The sequence below is a fragment of the Lichenostomus cassidix genome, chromosome 5 (genome assembly GCF_008360975.1).
Source record: "Lichenostomus cassidix isolate B80296 chromosome 5, HeHo_3.0, whole genome shotgun sequence".
Taxonomy (NCBI): Eukaryota; Metazoa; Chordata; class Aves; order Passeriformes; family Meliphagidae; genus Lichenostomus; species Lichenostomus cassidix.
Genome location: NC_139486.1, coordinates 11,796,827 through 11,824,686, shown reverse-complemented (window position 1 = coordinate 11,824,686; position 27,860 = coordinate 11,796,827). Strand labels below are relative to the sequence as shown.

Here is a 27,860-nt window from a genome sequence, read left to right as displayed (position 1 = left end):
CCTGCTGTAGAGAGAGCACTAGTCATGTTTGTGTCTGTGTTTTGAGGCTATGATCCACAGAAGTTTTCATGTTGGTACTTACTGCTTACACTTTTAAACACTGTTTGTTTTTGCATCTAACTCCTAACTACTTGAATGGGATTTTGCTGTTATTCTAATATTAATTACAGCTGTGACACGTAGATAGTTTTTTGAGCCAACATTGGATCAGAAGAATGTAGGTAGATAATGCCAGCTTATTACCTCCACTCTTCTGCTGATTTCAGTTGCTTTTTCTGAATAAAGGATACAATTCCTTACTGTCAAACATAAGCCCACATTCTTTGAAAAAAGACCTTCTTGAGGGAGTAGGGATTTCTTAATACATAATTTGCTTGTAGAAAACCTTCAAGAAAGCTGAGGGGTGAAGAGCAGGGGTTTCTGGGATGACAACCTGCCTTCATTTCTAGCACTCCTCTGGATGCAATCCAGGTGGGCAAGGGACTGATGCTCTTTTGAGAAAGCAGGATTGTTTTTGAGGGCAACAACTACTTTTGCATTTACCACTAAGCTCCTTGATCTAGGACAGAGTTTTACAGATAAGAGAGGTTATAGAGGTGTGTGCTTAAGCCATATGCTATGATTTACTTGATAGGATTATTATTATTATTATTAGTGGTGGTAGTATTAATAATAGTAACAAAAAATTCCTCAATGTTAAAACCCTCATTTGTGATGAATTTGGCAATAGTGACACAAAAATGGCACACTACATGGATAATGTAAAATATTCTAGGATTTTTTGCTGAGAAAAAAACCCGTAAAAGTAAACGAAGACAATAATTTCATGTTATGCTTGTTTTACAGCAAGACCACTGGTACAAACCCTGCCTTTAAGGACTACAGTTAACAATGGAACTGTGTTACCAAAGAAACCAAGTGGCTCTTTACCTTCTCCATCAGGAACCAGAAAGGAGACTGTATCACCAGCAGCAAAAAGGTAGGCATCTATGAGAAACCGTATAACCATGGAATTGAAAACATGAAACACTTCTCTTTTAACCTTCTAGATATGTAGTTTTTCTTACTTGCAAAGCAGCAGTCTAAATATTTAGTTCGGAAAGAAAAGGAGATGGATTTCATTCTAAGAAGGTTTAAATTTATTCATTCTAATTACAATTAAGGTTATTACCATGAGTATTGAAAGAATGCACAATGCTTAGTCTTACTGGTTTGTGTTCTTTTCTTGCCTTTAAGAGTTTAGCATAGAGAGAATAAAGCATTTCTACTGTACTGTTGCCAAACATGATGTGAAAAGGAGTGCAAGAATTCTTTGAGCAGCTAGTAGAAAATACATAGTCTGCACAGAAACAGTGTTACCATTGCAAATCAGTATGTTATCTTTGGTGGTTTTCTCTCACTAACAAAATTATCATATAAACTGCATGCACAGTGTTAGCAGCATCTCAGGGAGGAGGAAAATTCTACGCCTACCACATATTTATGCAAATGAAAGCATCCATCTTTAGATATCTTACCATTAGCATGTATTTAAGCCGTTTTAAAAATTACTGCTCTGTCCCAATTTGCTTTGTAGCTGTTTTTAAATAGGCTAAATGTTTTATACATCTGGAATGGATTGGGTGAAGCAAGTTCAAGTTCTACATGGCAGTTACTGTGGTGCTAATCTGCTGTGTGGTTTGTCTGTAAAAGATAATAGTTTGGAGTGTGGGGTTGGTGGTGTTGTTGGGGCTTTTTTTTTTGGACATTTCTTTTGTATGTCTCCTCATCTTTTTGTAGTGATGATGCTGTCAGCTCTAAGAAGGGTAAGCTGTAGAGATGAGAGCATTAACCTGCTAAGATCTGAGGTCTCTCTTGTAAAGACAATTTTTCCTCAAAGGGGAGATGGTGACTAAGGATATGCCAGTTTTTGTTACTGTGTTGAAGAGGACTGACTTTCAAGAAACTCCAGGTTTTATTATTGTAGAGGATAGAGAAGTTATGCTGTGCACAATTAAAATTGGAAAATACCATATTTGTTTATGTCACAGAAATTAGCTCCTGTGAGCTCTTGTGAACTGGACCTCACTGCAGCTGTAGGCTTTGGCAGATTGGTCTGAATCAGCCCTTAAGATAAGAACAGGAAAGCAAATACTGTCTAAACTGTTCCATTATTAGAATTATATTATCATTAGCTTGAAAATGGGGGAAAGAACTTTCCTTTTAGAAAAGGAAATGAGCTAGCATTTGAAAAGGAGTACTATATACTACGTGCTGAATTTTAAAACACATTTGCTCTTTGTAAATTATTTTTTCTTAAAATTCTCATAATTTCATTCTTCCTAATTAAGTTTCAACTAGTAGTTATAAAATATATAAGAACACAGGCATTGGCAGGCTTCACCTCTGTGCAGAGGGTGTGATTCCTAAGCATCTATGCTCTGTGACTAATGTTCAGCATAGGACTTTTTGCCCCAGAGTAGGGTGGATGAAGAGCAGGTCAGGATCATAATCATGCTTTCTCTATTCTTGGAGGCCTTTATGTAGTCCAGGTGTTCCATCTGGTATTGCCTGCAGCCTGTAGGCATTATCCTAGCTTAAGATCCCTGTAGATAAGTGGCACCTTGTATCCCTTCCACCTGACCCATGTGCAGCCTGGATACCCAGAATGCCAGTTCGAAAGTCCTTAGAGAGCATCATTAGGGAGTATTTTTAGACTGTCTTGGTTCCTTTATGAGAAATTTTTCCACAGGGCAAGCATTGAATGTCCTTTTATTATGTTTTGTCCCTTCTCATTGCTGAAGAAGCTAGGCTGAAGGTGTTTTAAATATGCTCCATGAAAATGTATATTCATTTTTGGAAAAAGAAAAATACACATAAACAGTTTCATTGAAATAGGTGAACACTTACTAAGAGTGCTTAGGAGAGTGGGGTTGCTGGACGTCCTGAAAAAAGCAGTTGTAAATTCAGGTGCTGTAAAATTACTGTTCCTTTCAAATGCTCTAAAATTCTCTATCAGTGTCTTTAACATGCAAATGTTCTTTAATGTTACCTTTATTAAACTATATTAAAGCATATTTCTATGCCTTTCCTATAAATATACTTCAAGATGAATAAAGTGGAATGGTAAGGACCTCATCAATTAATTACTGTACAAAACATTTTTGGGTAAATTATTCTGTAATCATGTAATAGTGAACCTTGAAATAACTGGTGGGATTTCAGGGTTTTATAGTAAATGGTGTTCCACATATTTGGTATTCAAAGATGATACAGTAAGTGCTCCAAATATTTCTCTTGCATACAGTCAAGTAGAATAATTAATTATGTATCCTTAAGATGAATTCAATCACTTTATATTTATACTGAACCCTTCTACCTTCAGGAACTGTACATGTTTATGCATAAAACAGTAATGGAAATACATCAGTAAGATGAAATACCTTTCTTTTTCAAGGGGTAGGACTTGTTTATTTGTGTTAGAAGCTTATCTCAGTGTTACACAGTTGACAGATTGTGTGAAATTTTGAGTTATTTTTTTAGTTCTAATTTCTGCTAAGCAGTGCTCTTATGAACTGGTACCAGAGCTGCAGCTAACTTGTAGTGTAGGTATTCTTCAGTGCAAAATATAGTCATGTGACACGGCAGCTCTAAATGGTATTAAGTGTTTATAGATGTTTTAAAACTTAATTTCTGTTTGAATGCTTTTAATAGTTTTTCTATACAACACAGGTGCAGAATTGAAAAGGTAGAATTTGAAAAGTGAAAGTAAAGTTAAAAACTACTGTAGAAAGGGAAAAATATTTTTTGCTGAGTCATCTTCTAAACTTTTGACTTGCTGTTGAGATTGACAAATACCTGCTAGGATTGCAATAGTAAAAAGTATCATCTTCCGTTTTTTTCTTACCTGTGACCATATATTCAAGAGAAGGTGCAGGTGAATGGAGTCCTTCCCAAATGTATTACTGAACTGCCTTATGAAAAGAGGGCTTACAATCAAATAATTTCTGATTCCTCTGTTCTGCTATACATAGCACCATTCAGGTTAAGACTGTATGATGTCCAATTGAAATGACATCAATCTGTCCCTTGAAACAGTTTGTTGTGCATTATTTATGTAAATATATGCAAATAGTCTGTGTGGGGACTTAGCATCTATCCATACATCCCCTTGCTTAGAAATAGATGTATTTACTGGTATGTCTGCAGACACAATCTCATTTCATACAATAGCTGCATTAAATGTGCTGGTTAACTCATTTGAACCCACAGGTTGGTATACGGCTTATCTGCCTTGCTGGATTACCAAGGAGATGTGGTTCAGAGTTCACTACATTTTCTGATTTCCCATTTAATATTTGAAATGGAAATGACTTCTTCTGCCAGGAATATAAAATTGGAGGAAATAAAAAAGGCTTGAGGCTGAAAGGGTGGAACTAGCAGGCTTTTATTTGAGTTCTGCCATATATTCTCTCAGTGACCTTATGCAAATCATTTAACCTCTATGCATATTGCTTTTCCATATGTAAAACGTGTATCTCTGGATATCAGTAGGTTGTTATAGGGCCTAATGTGATAATTAGATCCAGATCTTGCAAAGCGTTGAGTAACCTCAACTGACTCTGGCTTCAATTAGAATTGAGGGCACCAAACCTCGCTTCAGCATTCAGATCTCGTATAGTCAATACCCAATTATCCAAGTTAAGGAAGGACTGAAATAACCTGAATAGAGCAAAAGCACAAATCCAAAACATGGATCAACTGGATTGTAAAAGTATATGGTGATAATACAGTGCACGATAGAAAACCTGGTGATGCTGGTGGTAATGGGACCAAAAATCATGGTCAAGCACCAAGAGGAGCTGCTGCACTCGGGTTCTGGGGGCCATGTGAACACAGCTGGGAGGCTCTGGGTGCCAGCCAGCTAACAGAGAGCTGGAGTGATTCTGAGATGGGCTGAACAGTCACCTGACACAGACAGACAATCAAGAATTGCCTGACTTTGTAAAGTGGTTCCACATCATCTTCACAAGAAACCTTTGATCAGAGGAGTTGATATTAATTTTAGTGTATTTACTAATTCTATGATTCAGAAGTGTATAAGCTATTTTGAGTACCAGCTTCTTGAATGCTGCCATAGTTTTATTCTGAACTTTGTGCTTAGAATCATTATTTGAAATTTTCATTCCAAATAAGATAAGTTTAGTGTATCATGAGCAGAACTTTCCCTTCCCCCTGCACTCTTTCTTTGGCATGTAATGTGGCTTGAAGTTTGCTGCTTAACACTAAATTTGTCTTTGGAATTTGGCCAGTGTGTAGTAGTTATGTTTTGTGTTCCCTATTAAAATCTAAGGTTTTGTGACTCATCTAGGGTAGCTTTGTTTCCAGGAGTTGAGGGAGAAAAAGGGGAAAAAAAAAAAGTAAGAGAGGAGAATGCAGGCAGTACCTTTCCCAGTAGGGATGCTGCTGCAGGCTGCAGGCTAGCACATACTTTGCCTTTCAAAAGGAGACAATCAGTCATTCTTTCTCCCCCAGCAGATTGCAAAGTATTACAATGGTGCAAAACTCTGACAATGGAGATCAAAAGGAAGAAGCAGGAACAAAGAAAACATAAAGAGCTTTGTTTGCAGGGAGAATAAAATACTTTAATATGATAAATTCCTGTTTTTCTAAACTCTAAACACATGGCCCCTAGGAAATTGTTCAGTCGCCTGGAATTAATGTTGTGCGTTCTGTTGGGGGGCAGTGATGGTTTGTGACTGGCACAAACACAAACTCTGTATCAAGCCTTCAATTAAGTGCTCTGTGTAACACAGACTCTCAAAGAAAATGGTTTAAAATATTTAGAATATAAATTAAAAAATAAATCCCTCTCCATTGAACTTAGTGTGGAAAACTATTATACCACTTCACAATATCTCTAACAATTAAAGTTATTAGTGCATTTTGCTCAAAGGCATAATGAAATTAAAGTCATATGTTATTCTTGAATTCATTCTAATTGATTTAAATGAGGGTCAGAATGAGTGCTAGACAAAATATTAATACCATCAGTTACTCTCTTAAGAGCATTGTGTGCTAGTTTTTAATTTCTTTTATTAAAAAGCTTTTATATTTTCCCAAATAATTTCAGTAATAAAGTATGTATCTTTTTAATTTTGGCCAGATTTGCTCACCACAATTCAGTAATGCAACTACCTGAAACATTCATGCTATGCAGTGGTATATGTATGTATATATGAGGATTTATTTTCTTGTCTTTGTTGTTGCTTTTTTAATAGTCTTTGTTTTTTAGCTGGATCATCTGTCGTGTTCCTTCAGACAGCCTCTTTGATTTATTTTATTTTATTTTTGAGTCGCTTTACAAATGGTTAGTCTATTGGGGCACTGCTGAGATTTTGTCATTCAAAGATACATTGGTGTTCTTAAATGTATGGTTTGAAATGATCAAACATCTGAGTCAATAAGCACTTTGTTGTTTACTCTTGCACGTGACTTCATATCTTGAAAGCATGCAATTTTGTCTTTTAATGTAAGTCTTGTAAATGTCTTGTTTCCACATTTTATTGTTGCATTCACCTTTTATTCTGCTTTGTTTACGCACCTCTCAATCTGGATTAAGCAGGTCTGTGAATCTTCTCAATGCATGCAAACTGAAAAAGCCTGCTCTAAGGTGAGGGATCCTTAATAGCTTTGTAGTGTTGAAGTTCAGTTGTTTTTCCTTTCCATTTCAATTCAACACATAGAAAGTGGCTGTTTTAGTAAAAGTATTAACATGATAGAACTGTAATTATTATTGCCATTTTTAACATTTTCAGAAGTACATGTCTAAAGCTTTCTCATCATTGATAAATGCATCATACAACTTAGAAAATAATGATTTCAGTGATGGTATCTGCATTATTTCATACTAACATAATTTTTATTATAGAGGTGTTAGATCACATTGCTGTCTTAAACAAATTAAAAATTGTGTTATCTTCTTAAATAATTGCACATGCTCTCTTTTCATATCACTAATGTGGAAGCCAAATTCTGGAATCCAGTTACACTCTTGCAAAGCTGTAAGTTAAATTAATATTCTCTGTCATTTTAAATTCCTCTTCAGGTGACAGTGTATCTGACAGCCATGGATATAATCACTGGTGTTTTACAGCATAGCTAACAAAATGTGTATAATGCCAAAACTGAGTTAATGTAATGGAGTTATAATCCTTTTTTCCAACCACCAGCTAATATTTCTCATTGGGCTTTTGTTGTTGTTGAAAATTTAAAATAAATTTTGTCAGAAGATTGCATTTCTAATTAGTTTAAGCAGTGATGGACATAAATCATAAGAGTTTAAAAGAATTTTATAGAGATATGAGACTTCATTATTCAGAAAGTAGTTAGAATTAAACTTTTAAATTTTAGTCCCACCCTTTTGTTTCTTATCCTCTAGTTCATATTTTGAATGTTGACAGCTATAAAAATAAAGCCCCAATCAACATTAAAATTAGTTTCAAATTGTTTCTGTAACTTAATTTTTTTCTAAGAATAGTATAATTTGATAATGTCCTTAATTAAATTTCAGTGTAGGTTGATGTTGATGGCTCTTATCCTTAACGAAGAAAATATGTGTCAACATCAGCCTACACTGAAATTTTCTTAACCAGGAAAAGATGCCAAAATAAAGATTTGATCCTGACAAATGACATAGGATGTTTTTGTAATTAATGTATATAATAGTGGAAGGAACATGCTAATAAAGCTATTTTATGTGGAATAAACATTTTCAGTATCAAGGTTTTATTTTTTAACTGGAGTAGTATTGAATTGGATGATGTTATGAGATGCAGGGAGAATAGTTAAATATGAACAGTATATTCTTTCATTTACTAGAGAAGGTTTTTTTCATGCATTTGACATTGAGATGACTTGGATAATGTTAGTCTAGCGTAGGAAGTACGCTTCTGAAATTAAGCCACAATTAAATTCTTGCTGCTGCCTTTTCTCTTCCCTTATGAATGTATTTTGTTCTGTGTCTGTGTGCAATTTTGCATTCTGCTTGCTCTCTTACATTGCTTTCTCCACAGAAACACTATTTTTGTAATTTCAGCTTAATCATTTGAAGCTTATTTTTATTACAAGAATGCAGCACTCAACATCTGTCCTACCATCGCATGTTCCAGAAGGTTTTTTTGTCAAGCTGCCTGAGATGCACCTTAACATGCATCACCTGGCTCTGCAGATCTGCCCCTGAGATGGGGGCTGCCTTCTTTTCAGGAGGGCAATTGCTTCCAGAAAGACTCTGGTTCAGGTGTTCCCATTGTTTCTGTAACTGAGTCCCAGCTGAGGTGTTGAAACTTTCCCCTCCTTGCTGGTAGAAAGACATGGAGGAGCAGAAATAAGTTTGGGGGTTTTTTAAGCAGGAAGTGTATCAATGGTGATGTGCAGTTGCTGAACTGAGCATTTTTTGACCAGACAAAAAAGTCTTATCTTGTTTCCTCTAGTTTTGAAGAGCCAATTTATACCACACATAAAGTGGGGCAGAGCCAGAGGAGCTGACTGAGATACCAGGGTAGAGATAGCTGCTAGAGACTGATGGGGAGGTTTTTAGTAGTCCTCAAGAATGCATGAGATGAGTATTCTGGTAAGCAGAGCATCTCTGGGGGTGTGTGGAGGCCAAGGGGGAGGTGGCTGGGGATGATAAAAGGTATGTCTATGATGAGAGTGGCTTTAAGGGAGCAAGTACTGAAAGAACTGAAGTTTTCACTGTGGGATGGAGTTTGTGGTTGGGATTTGGGTAGAGAGATGTGAGCTTGAAAGCAATCATTGGTGTCCATGTTTTCTGGGCTTCAGAGCTGCTGAAGGTGGTTATTTAGTATGGGGATTATATAGGTAAATGGAATATTTTCATCCTACCTTCTGCAGGGGAGAAAGGAGTACAGGACTGAAATGGGGGGAAATGAGACCCTGACACTGAGTCCTGTTGTTCAGCTGCTGCCATGGGGGTGATTGCTGCCTCAGGCTGGGTACCACTGCCTGAGCCTCTCTGCTGCAAAGGGCCTGCAGCAACGTGGAAAGCATTACCTGCTTTGGGGCCTCACCCTTAGCTGCTCCCTCACTTGCTAGGAAGCACTGCTTTAGGGAAAAGTATTTTGGTCAATAAATTGTCACCTATGAGGTATATGTTCTGACTGAGCTTCTCTTAATTTATTAAGTAACACTGCTTGTGTTTTGGCTCACATTTTTCCATTGGAGAGAGCTGGATGTCTAAGGGGTACCATAAAGCCACATGAGAACTCCCTGATATCTATCTTGGCAGGAAGGATGGTTGAAGAGTCAGAGGGTAGGGCAAGCTTGAAGCCTTTGAGAAACCTCCTGTCAGGACAGGGGAATCTAATCTATTCATACATGTAACTAGGAAGCATACATTTTTGTCAACAATCAAAAAAATGCAGGCTAGCTCGCCATTAATTGCAGTTTGGAGTATGTTAGAACTAGCTTTGAACTGCAGAGTAATTGATACTGAATGAAGACCCAGAGTTAGCATGCTTGTGTTCAAATTTTGGCCTACTTTTGTCATTCTCCATAGTCTGGCTGGAAGTGTCAGGTAATACACTTTTTCTTTAAATCTTTCACTTCTTCATAAGAGAATCCAAAAGTTCAGTGGTAGTCAGAGATTTGAAATGCGGCCCAGAAAAAAGATTGCAACTACTCTATGAAATTGGTTTAGCCTATCTTCTATTTTATGATTAAGGAAAAAGCAGTATGTTTGTCTCTGTTGCACCAGGTACTCAGCAAAATTCTTACATAGGCTCTTTATCAAATCAATTTAAGATTTAAAAAATTCTAGGGTTTTTTTTTTTTAGGGTCAGTATTCTACTTGATACATTTCTCAAAAATATTTATTGTAGAATATATACTTTTACGAGTGCCACTGTGAAACTTACTCCTTGTTTTATTAGCACCATTAAGAGAACCAGTTCAGCTGAGCGTGTGTCCCCAGGAGGTCGGAGGGAAAGCTATGGAGATTCCAAAGGCAGTCGCAACCGCACTGGTTCCACCAGCAGTTCATCTAGTGGTAAAAAGAACAGTGAAAGGTAATGTTATCTAAGTATCTCTCCCCTTTCTCTGCCCCCTGTTCTAATAATGAAATTAGTTTCTTTAGCGAACTTAGTTTTTCTTATTTAACAAATATTGGAAGCTTTCTTTTTTTTGCAAAGCTCCAACTGTTGGACCAAAGTATAAATCAAAACATTTGAAATAAAACAGGTTTTCATATTCAGATTAAATTTATTTGCCTTATTTCCAAACTATAAACAGTGTGAGGACCTAGAGTTTCCCAGGAAAGTTTGTAATTATTAAACATGCTTTTTCTAATATCTTAGTGGTTTCCCTTGGTCTTTGTATTCCTGACAAATACTTCTTTGAGTTTCTGGTTGTGGTGCATTGACCTCAGCTGGCATCAAAGTACCACACAGCCATTTACTTCCTCTCTTCCAGTGGGATGAGGGGAAGAAAACAGAAAGAGCAAAAGAGAAGAAACTCATAAATCAACATAAAGGTAGTTTAAGAAGTGAAGGAAGGAGGAAGAAAACCCAAAACAATTGCTGGGAAGCATTCACTCACCACATCCCCTATGTAGACTGATATCCAGCCAGTCTCTGAACCGTGACTGCCTCAGTGTGAGAGTCAGATTTAAGATAAATAAAGGGAGAGGATTACATGAAAGTGCTGTCCAATGAAGCAGAATGAAGTGATGCCTATCTCTGTGTATCTCTGATCATACTTCTCTGTATTCCTGACAGCACAAAGAAGAAAGAATATCTTGTCCAAGGGCTTCAGACTTAGGATGGCCTTGAACAAATAGCTGTTTTGTTGAGGTTCATCAGTATTGTCAGTATAGGTCAAGCAGTTCTTTCCTTTATTTCCTAGTCAGATTTTAGTTTCGGCCATTTCACTTGACCAAAAATTGCAATATTCTATTGCAATTTCCTATCCAAGAAACGATGTTGATGGTACTGTTTCACTGTCTCACAGATGATGTGACCATAAAAACATATTGTTAAAGAAGATCACATAATAAGCTAATTTACCTGCTCTGTGTGGGCATCAATGCCATTTTAGGAGTCATTTGTCAGTGGTGTGGCACAAAATGCTCCTTCCTTTTTATCCCTTCAGCATATTTGCTTGAGTAAGGAGTGACTGAGCTGGTTGTGTACTATTTTACAGGCCAAATATGGGTGATTACATTATTAATAGCTTAGTTTCTGGCTTATGTTTTCAGCTATGAAGCAAGACGGCAAGTGTGCAAACTATGGAACTTATTCTAACTTACAGGTTGGGCTAAAAGAGCAGACTAGTAGGGGTGACTCTGTGGATGTTTGCTACAAGCTGCCTGAACAAGAAGAAATGCATGGGCCTTTTACTGGCAGCTTGAAGCTCTTCAGTCACAGGCTCTGGCTCTTGTGGGAGACTTTAACTACCCTGGTATCTGCTGGAGAAGCAACACAGCAAAGCACAAATCGTCCAGGAGGTTCCAAGAAAGCATTGATGACAACTTCCTGTCACAGGTAGTGGATGATGCCACAAGGAATGGTGTGTTGCTTCACCTTACTCTAACAGGGAAGGCCTTGTTGGAGATGTGAAGGTTGGAGGCAGCTTTGGCTGTCATGACCATGAGGTGAAGTTCAGTACCAGGAGGGGATGAAGCAGGACAGCAGGTAGGATTGTAACCATGGACTTCAGAAGAGTTAATTTTAGCCTGTTCAGGAATCTTCTTGGAAAAATCCTGTGGGAATAGCCCTGCAGGGAAGAGGGATCCAAGAGAGTTGGTTGATATTCAAGGATCACTTCCTCTAGCCTCAAGAACAATGCATCTGGATAAGCAAAAAATCAGGAAAAGTGGACAAAAGCCCTGCATGGATGGATAAAGGAGAGGATCATGGGGGTACTAGTGGACAACAAGCTGTCCATGAGCCAGCAGTGCACCCTTGTGGCCAAGAAGGCAGGTGGAGTCCTGGGGTGCATTAGGAAGAGCACTGCCAGCCGGTCGAGGGAGGTGATCTTATATAGAATCATAGAATTGTCAAGGTTGGAAGAGACCTTTAAGATCATCAAGTCCAACCGTCCAATCCTGCCCCTCCACTCAGCACTGGTGAGGTCACATCTGGAGTGCTGTGTCCAATTCTGGGCTGCTCAGCACAAGAGGGATATGGAGATTCTGGAGTGAGTCCAGTGGAGAGCTACAGAATTGATCAAAGAGCTGAAGCATATCTCTTACAAGGAAAGATTGAGGGAACTGGGCCTGTTCAGCCTTGAGAAGAGACAATTGAGAGGAGAACTCATCAATGTCTCTAAGTATCTGATGGGAGGGTGGCAAGAGAATTGAGCCAGGCTCTTCTTGATGTTGCCAAGCAATAGGACAAGAGGCAATGGGCAGAAACTGATGCACAGGAAGTTCCACCTGAACGTGAGGAAGAGCTTCTTTACCCTGTGGGTGATCAAGCACTGGAACAGATTGTCCAGAGAGATTGTGGAGTGTCCCTCAGTGGAGGTATCCCAGAACTGTCTGGACATATGCTCTGGTATAATCCTGCTTGAGCAGGGAGGTTGAAACAGATGAACGACTGTGGTCCCTTTCAACCTGACCTGTTCTGTGACCCTGTGAAAGGCTTAGCAAATTAAAGGAATAATGAAAAATAGTTAAATACTATCAGAGAAATTATTATAAAATTGTAACCAAGGAAGATGTAATAATTACACAAATTAAAGTCTTGTTTGCATTCTGCATGTATGCATGTGAATGAAGTTTTGATAAGCCAACAGAATTCCACAGGAATGGGCCTTCTGGTACTTATGGAAATTTGACTTTGTCTTAGCACCTGAATTTTCTTCCCTTAAATTTTTTTGTAAAATAATTAGAAACAACTAATAGATGTGCGTTGTATTTTGTTTCTAAGATTTTTGTACTTCAAGATTTTTAAAAGACAAATATAACTGAAAATATTTACCGTAGCAGTACGTAATGTCCATGAATAAACATTACTTTTGAGAAGAAAAGCAATCCATTATTAGTTTACTTAGGAGCCAAGTGTCTTTCTGTATATGCAGATTTGAATAAAATCTTTTCTCAGACCTTTGTAGTACAGAGAATGTATACCTGCACACATCTAAATCAGCAAACCAAGCATCAGCACTGTTAGGGACAAGTGAGCCTGAAAGGTTTGAAAGGCAAAACCAAGCATAACCCACAATGACCAGTGAAGGGACAGCTGAAAAAACAGCTCACTCTTAATTTAAACTGCAAATTCTGTGAAGTGTTGCAATGGTGCATATCTTCATGCAGCTACTTTGCCTTAGTGAAGTCATTTACATGGAGCTGCTATTTTCTGTATAGATGTCTTGAAATTGTTGGATTTTTTTTTCCCTGAGGTTTTGATTTTTATTTTGCATTTATGTGTAACTTCCTACTCTATCACACATACCAAGTTACATCATCTGCCATTACGTGGTGACCTCATTGATTAAAATAACCTTATGTTCTAAAAAAACCAAATGTCTTATGGATTGTTTTCATTAAAAAACTAAGTTTCTATACTTAGATGGGTAGACTTGTTTCTGGAATATAAGCAGGAATTATTTCGCCCACTAATGGTGAATCTCATTGCTCTTCCAATTTGCTGTAGTAATTTACTGTAGTTTTTGAAAACATTTTAACAAACATGATCCTACAGTGCCCTTGCTCTGTGTATTTTATCTTATATAAAAATTTCATTAAATCTAGTGCCCAAAAGATTAATTCTGTGTGTTGTGCAGTTGGAAGATCTACATGTCAAAATCGAAATACAATACAGTGCTTTGCAAAGTCCATTTTATGGATGTGTCTCTGATCCTGCTACCTGTTTGAGGTGACGATTATCTGAAATTAGATATATGTTAAAACTACTAAACAGATAAGATGAGACTAATAGGTTGTTCACTTAAGGAAAGCTACGACTTCCACCAGCTATATAGATGTACTGTGCACTTGAAAATTGATTCCAAAATAGCTGAGAAATAAAACCATTATAACAAAATAATGGTTATCTCCAAAATCGTTTTGTTCCTGCTCTAAGGTTGACCACAAGACTTGAGATACAGTTTAATTTTTTTCATACTGTTTGACAGAAAATCTGTGGTTATGTCATTTGGCAGTTGTTAGGCCACAAAGGGTTGAGCAACAGTGTTAATCAGAAATCACTCACTTAGGACTTGGAGAGGAGGTCCAGCATACAAGGGATGCAATGTTTAAGTAAAGTGCAAGTATTCCAATGAGCTAATCGAGAGCATGTGTTAGAATGCCTTAACTGGAGCTGGTGATGTTGGTACCACTGTGAAAACAATCATTGTATGGTTAGAGACTTTTCCCCTCATTTCTGTCCCATGCAGCCTGTTCAGCACCCCAGCTTTCACCTCCTTGAAGAGTGAGTGTCCTTATCCTGTGGAACAGGCTCGCTAAAGACTTGCCTCATGCTTCCTCTTGAAACTGGGCCACCATGCAAAATACAAAGCAAGAGTCATGGTACTAGAAGGAAAATGATGATTCTGTACACTGGGACTAAGACTGTCCCCTGAAAGCTGACTGGATGTGTAAAAGAGTGAGGAAGAGTGTGTTAACCTAAATATCTACTCACAATCGTACTGTTTGTATCCTTGACCCCTTTGTATCCCTTCCAGCTTGAGATATTCTGTGACACTTTGTTTTACAAAGTATGTGGAGTTGTAGACTGTTATGCAAAGCAAGAATGCTATAGAAAGCTCTTTTAAGAAGCTTTAAGCATAAGGAGATGACCATAATCTCCCATGCTACTGTGAAGTGTCCCAACTCCTGTAGCTATCAACCAGGAGTAAGCCTTCCTGAGGGTTAGTTAAGTAGGATGTGACTCAAGTTCAGGAAAAAGGGTAGCCAGAGCTCTGAGCTGTGTGTGGGTAGGGTTTGTGTAATTAGAAAATACACATGATTTGCTTTATTACTTTCACATTAGCTTGATTAGCTTGAATAAGTCAGCATGGTCTGTTCAGAGCTAGGGGACTGTTTTGTCTCTAATATGGCAGCGTTTCTGACTAGTGCTCCATCCCATTAAGTTTTTTTATTTTCTAAAAATATCTTCATTCATAAGAGAAAATGTTAATCTTGGTGTTAACAATGGCAACACATCATGCTATTTATATAGATGACATTGGCTGTGTATGCCAGCTTGAAGCATGTATTTTGATGCATGATTAATATGAAGGCTGATATTACGGGAAGTTGCTAAATCTGGAGTAGAATCAGAATTAATTTGGTTTGATTTGGGTTTATCATTAAGTACTCTTTTCAATAGTACTTAAACCAAAGCAAAGGGAAAATACTATAGAATTAATTGCTACAGCTTTCATTGTAGTGAGAGAGAACCTTTTATGCTTAGAAAAAAACCTGCGTACAAAAATCCAACACAGTTTTGCTTCTTTTTTTGATTTCTCCTTATGTGCCCACTGCAGTCTAGGAGAGGATGTTGAGATGACATCAAGCTCCAGGAATACTTTATGCTTTAGTATTTCTCCATCAGAATGATGGAGGGTCCAACCCTTTTGGGGTGAACATTTAGGGTTCAACCCTAAGAAACGTACAGCAGTTATCTGATACTTCAGAAGTTTTATTGGATTAAAAAAGAGGGAACTGGGAGGAAAAATAATTGGATAATATAACTTTGTGTAGCTTCCATTGTTCATCAGAAACAACATCCTCAAGCTCAATTTAGAGGGGCAAAGGACAAAGAAAACAAATGATTAGCATTTCTTAACAAAGATTCCTTCCTTTTGGCCAGGGTAGTACTATCTAGAGAGCTTCTCAACGTACTTTATGTATTTTCCCCTCAAATTTTCCCAAATATTCTCTCCCGACAAAAAGAAAAACCCATATCCAGTTGTCTTCCAGGAAGCAGTGCAGCGACAAAGAGAAGACGTTTTTATCATGGTTATGTGCTCTCTGTGTTTTACCAAGTACTGTCATTCACCGAGAAACAACTGGGCAGTTCCATGTTTTATGTAAACTCTTTAGAAAAGGCAGAATTCAAACTTTGGTTTGCTCCTTAAATCCAGAGAGAGCAAAGCCATGAAGAAAGTGAACACCAATAGGTACAATGACACAATAGCTCCCCCGCTCCTTGTTCCACATATACGGAGAGATGTTGTAGCAAACAATATATTCTTGTCTTTTTATTGTAGACTGCTTTAGGGTAACGAATCTCACTGACTGGAAACCAAAAATGATGCAGCTGGTCATGGCCACCTCTGTTCTCCTGCAACTAACTTTGTTGAAGAAGAGAATTTGGTAGTTAGTGGAGGAAAATCTCTGATTTTGAGGATGGAATGAGAATTGAATGTAAAAGTGCCATCAAGGATGTTTATTGGTTTTAACTGTGCTTGCCTGGGGGTTTACTTTGTAAATAGATTGAAAAAGTATTTTTATACATATATACACTTTAGTTTTATATTGTATTGATGCATACATATGTGCAGACTGTATGTGCATGCTTTTAAAATAGTAATTTCTTCATTATTTTCACAGCAAACCCAAGGAACCAATGTTCAGTGCAGGTAGGAACTTTTAAAATTCTTAAGCAGTTAATAAATGTGATAACATATTTGGGTTTCCTCACCAGCCCCCTTTCCTCTGTGGCTGCCTATAAACTGGTATTGGGAATCTAAAACGATACTTACGGGCTGCTGTTGATATCTTTTAAAAAGTTCGTCAGTTTGCTCTAGATCTTATTGATGCAAAAGATTTATTTTACAGTTGGGATTCCTAGTAAGAAGACAAGGACAAAAAAGACCATGTCTTCTTACTTCACATATGTCTTCTCTTTCAAAGCAATATTAAGGTTTTGGTAATTAAAGTAATGCCAAGTTCCAGCTATGATGCTATCATGTTAATTTAATCATATAATGGTGCCCTCTACAACTGTTAAAGATTGTCACATCTGTCCTAAAGCCTTGTAATGTGATTTGTCAAATTACAAATAAAAAGGTGGTTTGTTACTACTATTTTGGTAATCTATCTTTAATTTGAAAAGCATTTAAATGTTTTCCAACTTAGGTATTACCCCTGCTGAAAGATTTTGAAAGTGAAATAATAGGTGTAAGTGAAAGCAAGACTTTGTCATTAGACAGTTAAAAATTATAAACAGTCTCAATAAAAATATGAAGCTGAGTAGTGTATATAACAGTTATTTTTGTTCTGAAAAGTCAAAGACAACTAAAATAAAGATTTATTTTAAAAAATAAGGGAGGGAAAAATCCCTGATGATTTATCAGATGTATTGTATTATTTTTATGCATAGTTCTGTGACAGTAATCATACATTAAGCTGAAAAAGTTGGATATCTTTTGTTTACTGCATGGATTGATCAGCATCCAACAAAGCTCTTAAACCGTATTTCAAAGATCAGTGTATCCGATTTTGAAGTCAATAATACATGAAACTAAATAAGCACTTATGTCTCTTGTGACAGTATAATCATGGTTCATGTCCCTTCCATGAAAACTGTTGGTTTAGAAAAAGAAAACTTCTGATTTGCACAGAATATGCTTTCTGTGCCTAACTTTTCTCCTTCCCTTATACCACAAAAGCAAAGGTGTTTCTAATATTTTTTTCTTCCACCACTTTTTTCATCTATAAAATTCAATAATTAAACAGGTGTGACACTACACTGGTGTCCTTCTCACCTAGACAAAATTCCTACTGAAATGAATGTGTTTGCTATGAAGGTTATACTTGGTACTTTACTTAAGTATATGGTTGCATAATGGAGTTTAAGCTAGTGTTTTAATGGGAGAACTAAAGAGAGCCCCCTAACTAAGGAAAGCAGTTTAGAAGGTGATTACCCAACGTATGGCTCAATGTTTTGTCAAGCCCCAGGTTAGCCTGCAGCAGAATAAGAGTGGCCAGCCTGTAGAGCAGGTATTTAGAGAGTTTATTGTATTCAAACACATCTTTATCTAGCCCTTCTGTCTCTGTCTCTGTAATCACAAGGGAAGCGCCGTGTGACACACTGCAAAGGTAGGCTTCACTTCCAAAACCTCATAGCTCTCGAAGCAAAATGACGGTGGTGGGATAAAAGCTCAATGGATATACAGCTGTTTTCTAACTTGTGCGCATTTTCCAATCTTAAAACTTTTCCAGTTCTTTTGAGTGAAACAAAAATATTATACCATTTATTATATGATCTACTGAATTATAACCCTCAGGTACACTTTAATCATAATAACGGGTTATAATTTACATTCCTGTGGACTTATTCCTAAGAATTTGAATTAGAAAAAAAAATGTTGAGAGAGCTATATGGCAACATGTGGATGTTCACTGTGTTTGAAATGGCATTCTGCACTTTTGCTGAAATTCGTATAGAATTTGCCCCTTTGTTGGCTGTTTTGCTATTAGCCTAACATGATCATAGAAGCCTTTGTTTTTCCCTTCCTTTTTCTTACTGAGTAGATTGTAGAGTTTTCTTAATGGTAAATAAACAGACCTAGGCCTCCGACTAATTTCTCTGTGCTTTTTGCTCAGTGTCATAAAGCAGAGTTACACTTAGTAAACATACCATATTGGTTTTTAAAGCTTTAGTTAAGTTGTAGTGTAAATATGCACATTTTGGATGCATGTTTATATCTGTGATCTAATCACAGATTTATCTGCTTTTTAGAGATAGCTATATCCTAACAGTTTTTCTACTAACCAGCATCTTTCAGCTTTGCAATAAATGTGAATTTCACAAAGCAAAAGCTGTTTGTTCTCAAGGCAAAGTCTTTTAGAGAGTCTCTACCTCTGTGTATTCTTTGTACAAATTTATACCTGCAGTCAGTGGGGGTCTCCTTTGCAGGTCCCACTGGCATTGATGTGTCTTCTTACTCAGTTCGTTAACTGTTAATTTATGCAACAACAATATCAAATTTACAAAACTGCAGATGTAAAAGATACATTTGTCTAAAAGTTTCACTGTTGGTCTGTCTTTGTAGTTTGATGATTGTCTGTCTTTACATCTTTGTCTTTACATTTAGCACTCTACTGTCCTATAAACTTAAGAAAAGGATGGAGATTGAGTGTGTAGATAATGTATTTGGATTAGAAACAAAAGTTAGTAGCGATAGAATTAATATTTCCAAAAGTTGGAAGTAAATACACAGTATGACTTCTATGCCTGACCTAATGAGCTTAAATTCTTGTTTGTAGTTAGGAGAGAGACACACACACATTCAGAAGGCATAATTTTTATACGTGTTACAATATACTTGGTATAGTTTATTGTACTGGTTGGTATATATGTGCTATTGCCTAGTCTTGAGTGACTAGGACAGATTCTTCCACTGTAGGTGGCTAAATGCAAGTTTTTTGAGTCCCATAAGCTTCAGGTGAGAAAAGCAGCTCAGTAAATTAAACTTTGGTTCATTCACAGCCTTTGACAAGTACAGCCAGTAGTTGTCATTGCTGAAAATCTGTTGACTTGCAGTGCATCAGCAGTATTGGCTCGTGTCTGACGCTCGTTAAATAGATGCTGCATGCGCATACAAATAGTGCTGTAATGCTTTGCTATTTAATGCTCTACCCTCTATTTTATTTTCCAATACTGATCTATTGGAGTAGATTTTTAAAAACAATTCCAATATTCTATCATTTTAATGGGCATCTTGAAGTTCCAACCTTCTGTCACCATTATTTCATCATTATTATCTCTTCTTTTTAGCATTATGTTTTCTGTTGCTTTCATTTTATGTATGCATTCTGTAAATGAAGTTAAAGAGACCTAGCTGTAACTTTACTGTGACAGATCAGGTAGATCTCTTTCCCATATGACTTAGTCTAAAGGCAAAATACACACCTAGTTAGGTAATACAGCATAGCTATGATGTTTATTTGTTCAATCAATAATTTTTATTAATTTAGTCAGGATTTTTAGCATATGCATATTTCCAATTAAAATAAAGCCTTAGCTTGCAAATTAAACAAAAATAGTGGTATATTTGTAATGATACTTAACAATTCATAGCATAATTTTAACAGTCCTAAATTGTATAAATTTTTTTTCATTTACATGATTTTTGTTACTTTTGCCCTTCCGTTTCCTCTGTGCCCACGATTATTCTGTCTAGTAACTCTACAGATGTCACTGACTCCAAAACTGCTTGATTCGCATGCGAACAAGGCTGAACCCCTTGATCTGCCGATGGAGCAGCAAGAGCCAGCACGTTCTGAATCTGGACAAACTTCATCAGAAGTTCACAGGACACCCACTTTGGCCTTGCCACTTCCCAAAAGTCCTAGTCAGACCTTCATGGCATTTCCCAGATCTCCTAGTTTTATAAGCCCCATGAAGTCCCCAAGTCAGTACTTCCAGATCTGTTATTAATCTCTGCTTCTCTCCCCCAAAAATATTTATTACCAATTCAACACATTACTTTTAGTATTTTCTTCTAGAAATGTTTACTTCTGTCAGCCAATTGAGTTTTTGTAGCTTCTCTCCTGTATGTCATTTTCCTTTCTTTTAATGTGCTGTCAATGTTGTCATTCTTTTATCAATGTTTAGTAATTCTTAAAGCACATATATTTTCTGCATGTACATCAGCATGATTCCTCTTACTAATTGTTTGTGTTCCTTATTTCGAATGTATCTCTAACACTGTATCAAGTGTAAAGCATATCTTTACACTGGGATGCAAAGAATGCAACTGAGTGTTGGAAAATAATTTAGATGCTGATGCTCAACTGTAAACATTGATTAAAAAATAAAATTAATTTTAAGTGGCATTTCTGCGTTAATTGTAATCTTTGATGTATTCTTCTCCATTGATAATATTTAAAAACTGTAATATTGTAACATTTTAAAGAAAGTTTCAATTTCAGATCTTTCTGTTTTGTAGTTCTTCATGACATTGTTTAGTTCTAATTCTGCTACTCAAAATATAGAAGAAAAAGGGACTTTGTATGTTCTTAAAAAAATCTGCCTAGCGATTATGATTTAGGAAAAATCCTCAACCTGTTAAAGTTTGAAGTTTGAGATTGCATGTCATTCTGTAATTGTAATGCACCAAACTGTTATGTGGGAAGGGATGGAGGAGCACTGGAATTCTCCCCTGATGTTTTTTTTGTGTAACATTAAACATTTCTGACCTTTTGTAGAGGAAGGATACGTAAAAATGTTTCTTCGTGGACGTCCTGTTACCATGTACATGCCCAAAGAGCAAGTGGAATCTTACAATTTGGAAGCAAAAGTAGAACTACCAGCCAAGAGGCTTAAACTGGAATGGGTGTATCCTTTCTGTGCTGGAGGACTACTGGAAATCAATCATTCCTTAATGATTTGGGTTAAATAAGTTTTAGAGCTAAAGTATAGCAGGATTAAGATCATAGGGTTCATTTAATTGGTGAAGTGACATTCCATTGAAAATAGGTGTTTCCTGAGGCTTTTGTTCTTCACCTTGTAAAGTACAGGGTGGCAGCTTATGAAAGATTTTGCTTAAATGTTGCCTGAAGGTTAAGTCTGAAGCATGCTAATTAGCCAAAGATTAAACTAGGCATATCATAAGAATGTAGTGAGCTGGGATTATTAATTATAGGATGCATGAGACAAGCTCAGTTTTTTTTTCTGATTCTTAGCAGTAATCTATCATTTTAAACTGTTTTATAAAATGTACACCTTTGTCCTCAAGAGGATGGTGCATTCAACTTCCACACTTAAATAAGCCCTGAATTGAGTAGTGCTGTAGTGCTGTGCTAAGCATAGTGATACATGCTTAGCCATAAAATTTATAAAATTATCATCTATAAAGTAATATTTGAATTTATATCTTAAGGGGGCTTAAACACCATAAATACTGAACAACCAGATGCTTCCACTGACTTCTATGAGTGGACATAATTGCAGAAATCTGACTTGAAAGAAATCACTGTTTCATTACATACAAAAGTTTTCATATTTCACTTTTACGTGTAATGATAAAATATATTCTTTATTTTTAAAAAGACATTTCATTTTTGTATAGTTTTATTACATATAATAGATGATTCTATTATTCTATTATTCTATAAGATATAAACACGACAAGATCTCAGTCTATGTGGAATATCCATTATCTTTCAAGAGATGACATCTTCGTAAGGTTTTTCATTTTAAGAAAAAGACAATTTTTTGGTCGCAAACAGTGAAAGTAGGAAATTACTTTGTCTTCATAAAAAAGACAGACTGCATATAGTCTTTTTCAAAGTTGTATAAATAGAACTGCATGTGGTTTCAGAATGTTCAGAGAGTTTCCAAAAGTCCTTTTCTATTCACAAGAGATTAATGACAGATTTAGTAACCATTCTTATTATTCCTATTGCAGCTGAGCCTCTAGGTTCCATCCCATTCTGCTGGAACTGCATAGATAATGCATGCATAAATAACTGAAGATGAGTTAAAAAGACAAAAAATCCATAAAATTAATAAAACAGGTGAGATTAGAGTGATAAGTGCTACTTGCAGCATTTTACCATCTAATTGTACAGATTCTCGCCATGTATCACAACAGAATTGAATGATCTCTTTTGCAGTTATAAGGAGCTCCTTGCTTAGGGAGATGATACAGAAGCAAGGATGATACAGGAGAAAGTGTTAGAAAGCTTGCTGAAACAACAGAACACCCAAATGTGAAACAAAGCTGAATGTCATTAGCATCATGTAGGTGGAACTTGACGTCAATATTTCAGTCTATTATAAGGCATGATAATTAGAGTAGGTCATGATTTCAGTCTCATTAGTTTCTCACTTAAGCTTATTTAAATGACTGAATATTTGCCAGATGGACTATTATTTTTAGTTTGAATATTCATATGTCCTTCCAGGTGTGTGTCCATATACCCAGCAGAATCCTATCTATTAAGGTTGTCTATGAATAGAAGAGGTGTGAATTAATAAAAAGATCTAACATCCCTAAATGGTTATTGAGGAGGAGGTAGTTTTTTCCAAAAATACTGTGCTAACTTAGTCAGTTTCTAATGTCTTTGCAGTTAAATCCAATCATGATATCCACACTTAATACTTATAGCAATGGCTAGGTATATGGAAAGTTTGAAAAAATAATTTTTAAATGATTTAGAAAAAACAAAGAGCAGGTAATGCCCACTTTGCAGACTATGACAAGAAGAAAAGCTGTGAGCAGGAGCATAAGATAATTTAAGAAGAAAGACAAAGGCAGCAGAAAACCAAGCAATATTGGAGACATTCATTCCAGTTGAGTTGGCGAAGCTGCACTGTTTGATTGGGGGGTAACAGAACTGGAGTAGGAAAAAACATCTCTGTTGCAGGCAAATGAGTCTGGCTGTGGGAGTACAGCCAGAAATGCTCTATAATGTAAGAATGGGGATAAGGAAACAAGATATTGGAGGTGGTATGGACAAATGGAAGGGAAAGCAGACTATGATGAGAAACAGAAGGAAGAAAATCTAATGTGTATAGATTTCAGGGTACACCAGAACCATAAAGGGGTATTATGGGTATTACCCATTATATCTGTCTGGGTAAGCTGAAAAAGGTTCACACCTTTGATATAATATTATTAGGACATGAAGAAACAAAAATACTGAGTGATGAAGTGTGAGGGGGGCTGGAGCAGAGGTGGAAAATCTGAGTGAGAAAGCAGCACTAGGGACATCAGGGCGGGAGCAGTGGCCTGCCCAGATCCATTTGAGAGCAACTCACTTGGCATGCAGGAGGTTGAAACAAAAACTGCAGGCCAAATGAAAAGAAAAGGTCAAGGTAACATTCCCTGAAGTGCCAGCTCACCAAATCCAAGTCAAAGCCACCAAATCCGAGTGTGGGAAACAGTGAGGAGAAGGAGGGATCAACCCCAGGAGTTTGCATCTGAGAAAAAAGGCTGATAGAAAGAAATTGAGTGTTTGACAACAGCAGTCATGTGAAGGATTGAATGCAGCATTGTTCCCCACAGGAAGAATAGTAAAGAAAGGAGATTTTCCCTAAAGAATGTAATCTTTCGCATTTAATGGCTATTTTTGTGCACTGAGATTTGTTCCTTATGAACATCTATGTAATGTTCTTCACTTTTTTTAGAAGTTTAATTCCTTACACTAACTACAGCTCCTCGTTCACTATAAATTTCGTTATATGTTGTTGAACTAGGGAAATACTATGTTGGCTTCAATTCGTAATGGTATCTGGCCTTAAGAGAAAATGAAATTTAAACAAATAAAGCATTGTCCAGCAATCTAGAGTAGTAACACCAACTGTCACAGACAGATTGAAATTGATAGTAAGTTCTTTGTAATTGAAGATATTGATTGTTTCAATGTCATCACATTTTAGTGTCTCAAACTTGAAGAAACTTTGGCTGAGATGTTTCTGTTTATGAGACTTAAAGGTCTATTTCTGAATTCACACTTTGATAATTGGATATGCAGCACTAATTCTATTGAATTTATAAGTAAAAATCAGCAAGATGTTTCTTCTAAAATAGGAATTTAAATGGGATAACTGTTGACCTTGTTATTTCAACAACATTAACATGACTGTTTTACTTTGAGTGGCTTATCACTGACCATACAGAGTAGTGCACAAGTATCTTGTTTAGATCGTGTGATTGGGATTTCATTATATCTCCATATATGTTTCACAGCCAGTTTCTCCATATTGGCTGCATTAGAATGCACTTCTCTTTTGCCAAGATTCTGCTAATGCTGTTTCTTTCTGTTCCCATAAAAAAAGCCAAAATAGTTATAGTCCCTAATGACTCTTCAGAAGATTAAAACTAGAAAATTTGGCTGAATCAACATTCAGTCTAAATGAAATTATTATTCCAGTCATTTAATTGAATTAATTTTAGGTTCGTGTTGATATGACTAGCATCAGAATCTGGGCCACTGCCTTTTTACTACTACAAAAATAAATTGGAATGGATGATGTAACCTTTTTATGGTTTGTATCCATCTGGCTGGTCGTGTCCAGATTAATGAAATCAATCAACCTGCGCACAGGATAATGCAATCAATCCTCGTGTAATGCGGGGAGATGTGCTAGATGACTTATTAGTGTTTCTATCAACTCTAATTTTTTATTTTAATTAGTCAAGCAGTGTAAATAGTAAATACACCTGGGACAAAATTAGTATTGCCTTAGTCTGGTATTTAGCAAATTCTAGACAATGCTAAAGGAATAGCACATCTGCAAATTTCTATATTCTTTGCTATGGATTTTTTTTAGGATATGTAGGTTTTAAAGTCTGCAAAGTGCTGCAGCTCTCTACTGTAGTAAGGGAAAGACTTCTGAAGGTTGTCAAGGAGTGAAGCCCTGCTCAAGCCAAGAGATGCAGACTACAAGGACAGAGAATCCATCTTTTTTTTTTTTTTTTTTCTTATTTTTAACATTCTTCATTGGTAGATAATGTTATTGCAGCTTGACCAACACTCTAGCTATGGATATAGAGGTCGAGACTGTCGCAGTAATCTCTATCTCCTGCCAACGGGCGAGACCGTGTATTTCATCGCGTCTGTAGTTGTGTTATTCAATGTCGAAGAGCAACTTCAGAGACATTACACTGGTCATAATGATGATGTGAAGTGGTAAGTCATCTAATAACCATTCTCTTTTTTACTTCATAAAACAGTATTTGGGATAGATCTGCTCATTTGCATTACTCTTCTCTTAGGATGGTTGAACATTATCTTCTTTAGAAGATATCTAATCTTCTCCTTCCCCTTTTTGAGTACAGTTGATTTATTGCCCTTTACCAGGGCCTGGGTGCCCAGTACAGGTTCTTTAGGTTCAACCTAACCAGCAAAATAGTTTTAATCTCACCTGTGGTCGCCTGTGCCTGATAGTCTTCAGGCATGCTGACACCATGGCAGGTAGCCTGTAAACTAGACCTGGTTTGTCTGCTGCTATGCACACAGGCCAGCTTGGGCTTCAAAGTGATTTAAGTGTGTTGAAGCTCAGAGGTATTAGATATCAGCAAATATCAGAATCATTAACTGAAATCTAAATAAACATGGTTTATCAGCCTTCCGCAGAGTGTAGGTGAAAAAGAGCACCTGGATTATCTGGTAGGCCCTAATGTATGAAATGAGTTTGGCATCTCTTCTTTAGGTTAGGCAATATGAAGTACCCATTGTCCCTCAAAGCCAAAGATGGGCCTGATAACCAAATTTGCTTGAATTGTGAGCATGTTTCATAAATTGAATTATTTGTATAATCTAGTTGTTTTACAAGGAGATTTTTACCTTGGACCTGTTCCATCTCATTTCCTTCTTTCAAATTTTCTGTCTCTAGATATTTCAGAGCTTTCAGGTTTATTGGAAAGAGGATACTTTTCTAGATTGTAAAGCTAAATTAATTATTGCCACAGCTCCTTTTTAAGGGTATTTGGCCTCTAGAACTGCATGCAAAGCAGCTGCAGTGAAAAAATAATTCAGAGGATTTTAGGGAAAAAATACACTGTATTTTTCAGGCTTTATTACAAATTTTAGGTTTCTTTTCCTAGAGGCATCAGTAAACATTGATCACAGTTTTTAAAAGCTCAGTGTTAATTTTAGAATCAAAATTTCCAATTTCTGTATTCTTTCTTACTGAAGGACTTTTTTTACCTTTTGAAAAGCATTAGAGGAAGTTGGTATCTCCCTATAAATGCCACTGAATATCTGGTCATACAGTCTGACAAACATTGTTAGAGTGGATACATCTGTTTGCTCTGGGGGACTCTCACTAGACAGCTCTGATGGGACTGACCAGATCTCTGCAGCCTCTGATTTGAGATAGCTAAAGTTCAGTAACTTGCTCAAAGTGAAACCTCCTTGTACACTGCACTCCTTTAAACCTAGGTGAGGTGAATCCCACACGAGTGAGACTGAGGCTTGTTTGATACATGCTTTGAGGTATTGGGACAAGTAAATTATTGCCTTCTTCATATGGGAAGAAGAGCTTTCTGAATACAAGAGTATGACAGTTGTTTTGTCTGTTCTGGTTTTATATCATTAAGAAGTTTACATGTATGCTGTGTGCTTTATATGACTGAAATAGGGCTATTTATTACACGCTTGAGTAATAGTTTGATGAAATAGGTAGCCAATAAGTTTGGCCTCTTCTTTTGTTTTCTAGCCTGGCTGTTCATCCTGATAGAATCACTATAGCAACAGGTCAAGTTGCAGGGACATCCAAGGATGGGAAAGTAAGTGATTGCTTTACTGATGTATAGTTTATATTTTGTTAGAATATGTTATCAAGAAGATACACACTATATTCTTTTCCTGCTGTAGTTAAATCAGTCTTTCATTTTTGGACTGAACAGAAGCAAAATTTAATTTGAGAGTGCCAATTGCACTCTATCAACAGTTACCCAGTTCCATTATCGAGATTGGTCAATGGTTTCTGGTCCATGACTTAGACAGATTGAAGGTAAATTTGAATCTGGTCTCTGAGAGGCATGGAGGGATAAGACTGCAAAGGACACCTGAAGTGGGGAAAAGGAGGACATTAAATTGTACAGTATGCAACTTCATTTCTGATCACAGCTACCAAAACCAAACTACAAAGAATGGGTTTGGGTTGTTTGTCTAAAAAAAAACCAACTTTTACTCTTGCCATTATCCAGGCAACAATATTTTTCTCTCTATTTCTACCTGTATTATCTTTTCCTTAGTAGCAGGCTAGGACTTTATTTGACCAGAGTAAGATGAACATTGCTCCAAAGAGCTACCAGAAATGAGAAAAAATGGGAACAAGCAGAGGCAGTAAAAACCATGAGGAAAAAGTAACTCGGCAGAGTATGCAGCTGTTGTCACAACCAAACTATTGCAAAAATTTTGGCAGATGCTAAAGAAGAATTTTAGGATGAAA

General features: G+C 36.7%; 1 protein-coding gene across 10 annotated transcripts in view; it reads left to right on the top strand.

The window, feature by feature from the left end:
• The window catches only part of EML1 (EMAP like 1), a 121,215-nt gene that overhangs the window by 73,189 nt on the left and 20,166 nt on the right, over positions 1-27,860 (top strand). For 3 of the 10 annotated variants that reach the window (XM_085061395.1, XM_085061397.1, XM_085061393.1), the window contains 8 exons: positions 847-979; positions 6,605-6,652; positions 9,930-10,064; positions 16,556-16,584; positions 18,020-18,046; positions 21,161-21,290; positions 25,442-25,591; positions 27,123-27,192. In XM_085061395.1, the coding sequence (XP_084917521.1) occupies positions 847-979; positions 6,605-6,652; positions 9,930-10,064; positions 16,556-16,584; positions 18,020-18,046; positions 21,161-21,290; positions 25,442-25,591; positions 27,123-27,192 (722 nt within the window). Of the gene's footprint in view, positions 1-846; positions 980-6,604; positions 6,653-9,929; positions 10,065-16,555; positions 16,585-18,019; positions 18,047-20,133; positions 20,365-21,160; positions 21,291-25,441; positions 25,592-27,122; positions 27,193-27,860 lie in introns of all 10 variants that reach the window. The other 7 variants (XM_085061394.1, XM_085061398.1, XM_085061402.1 and 4 more) reach the window with 6 other exon arrangements.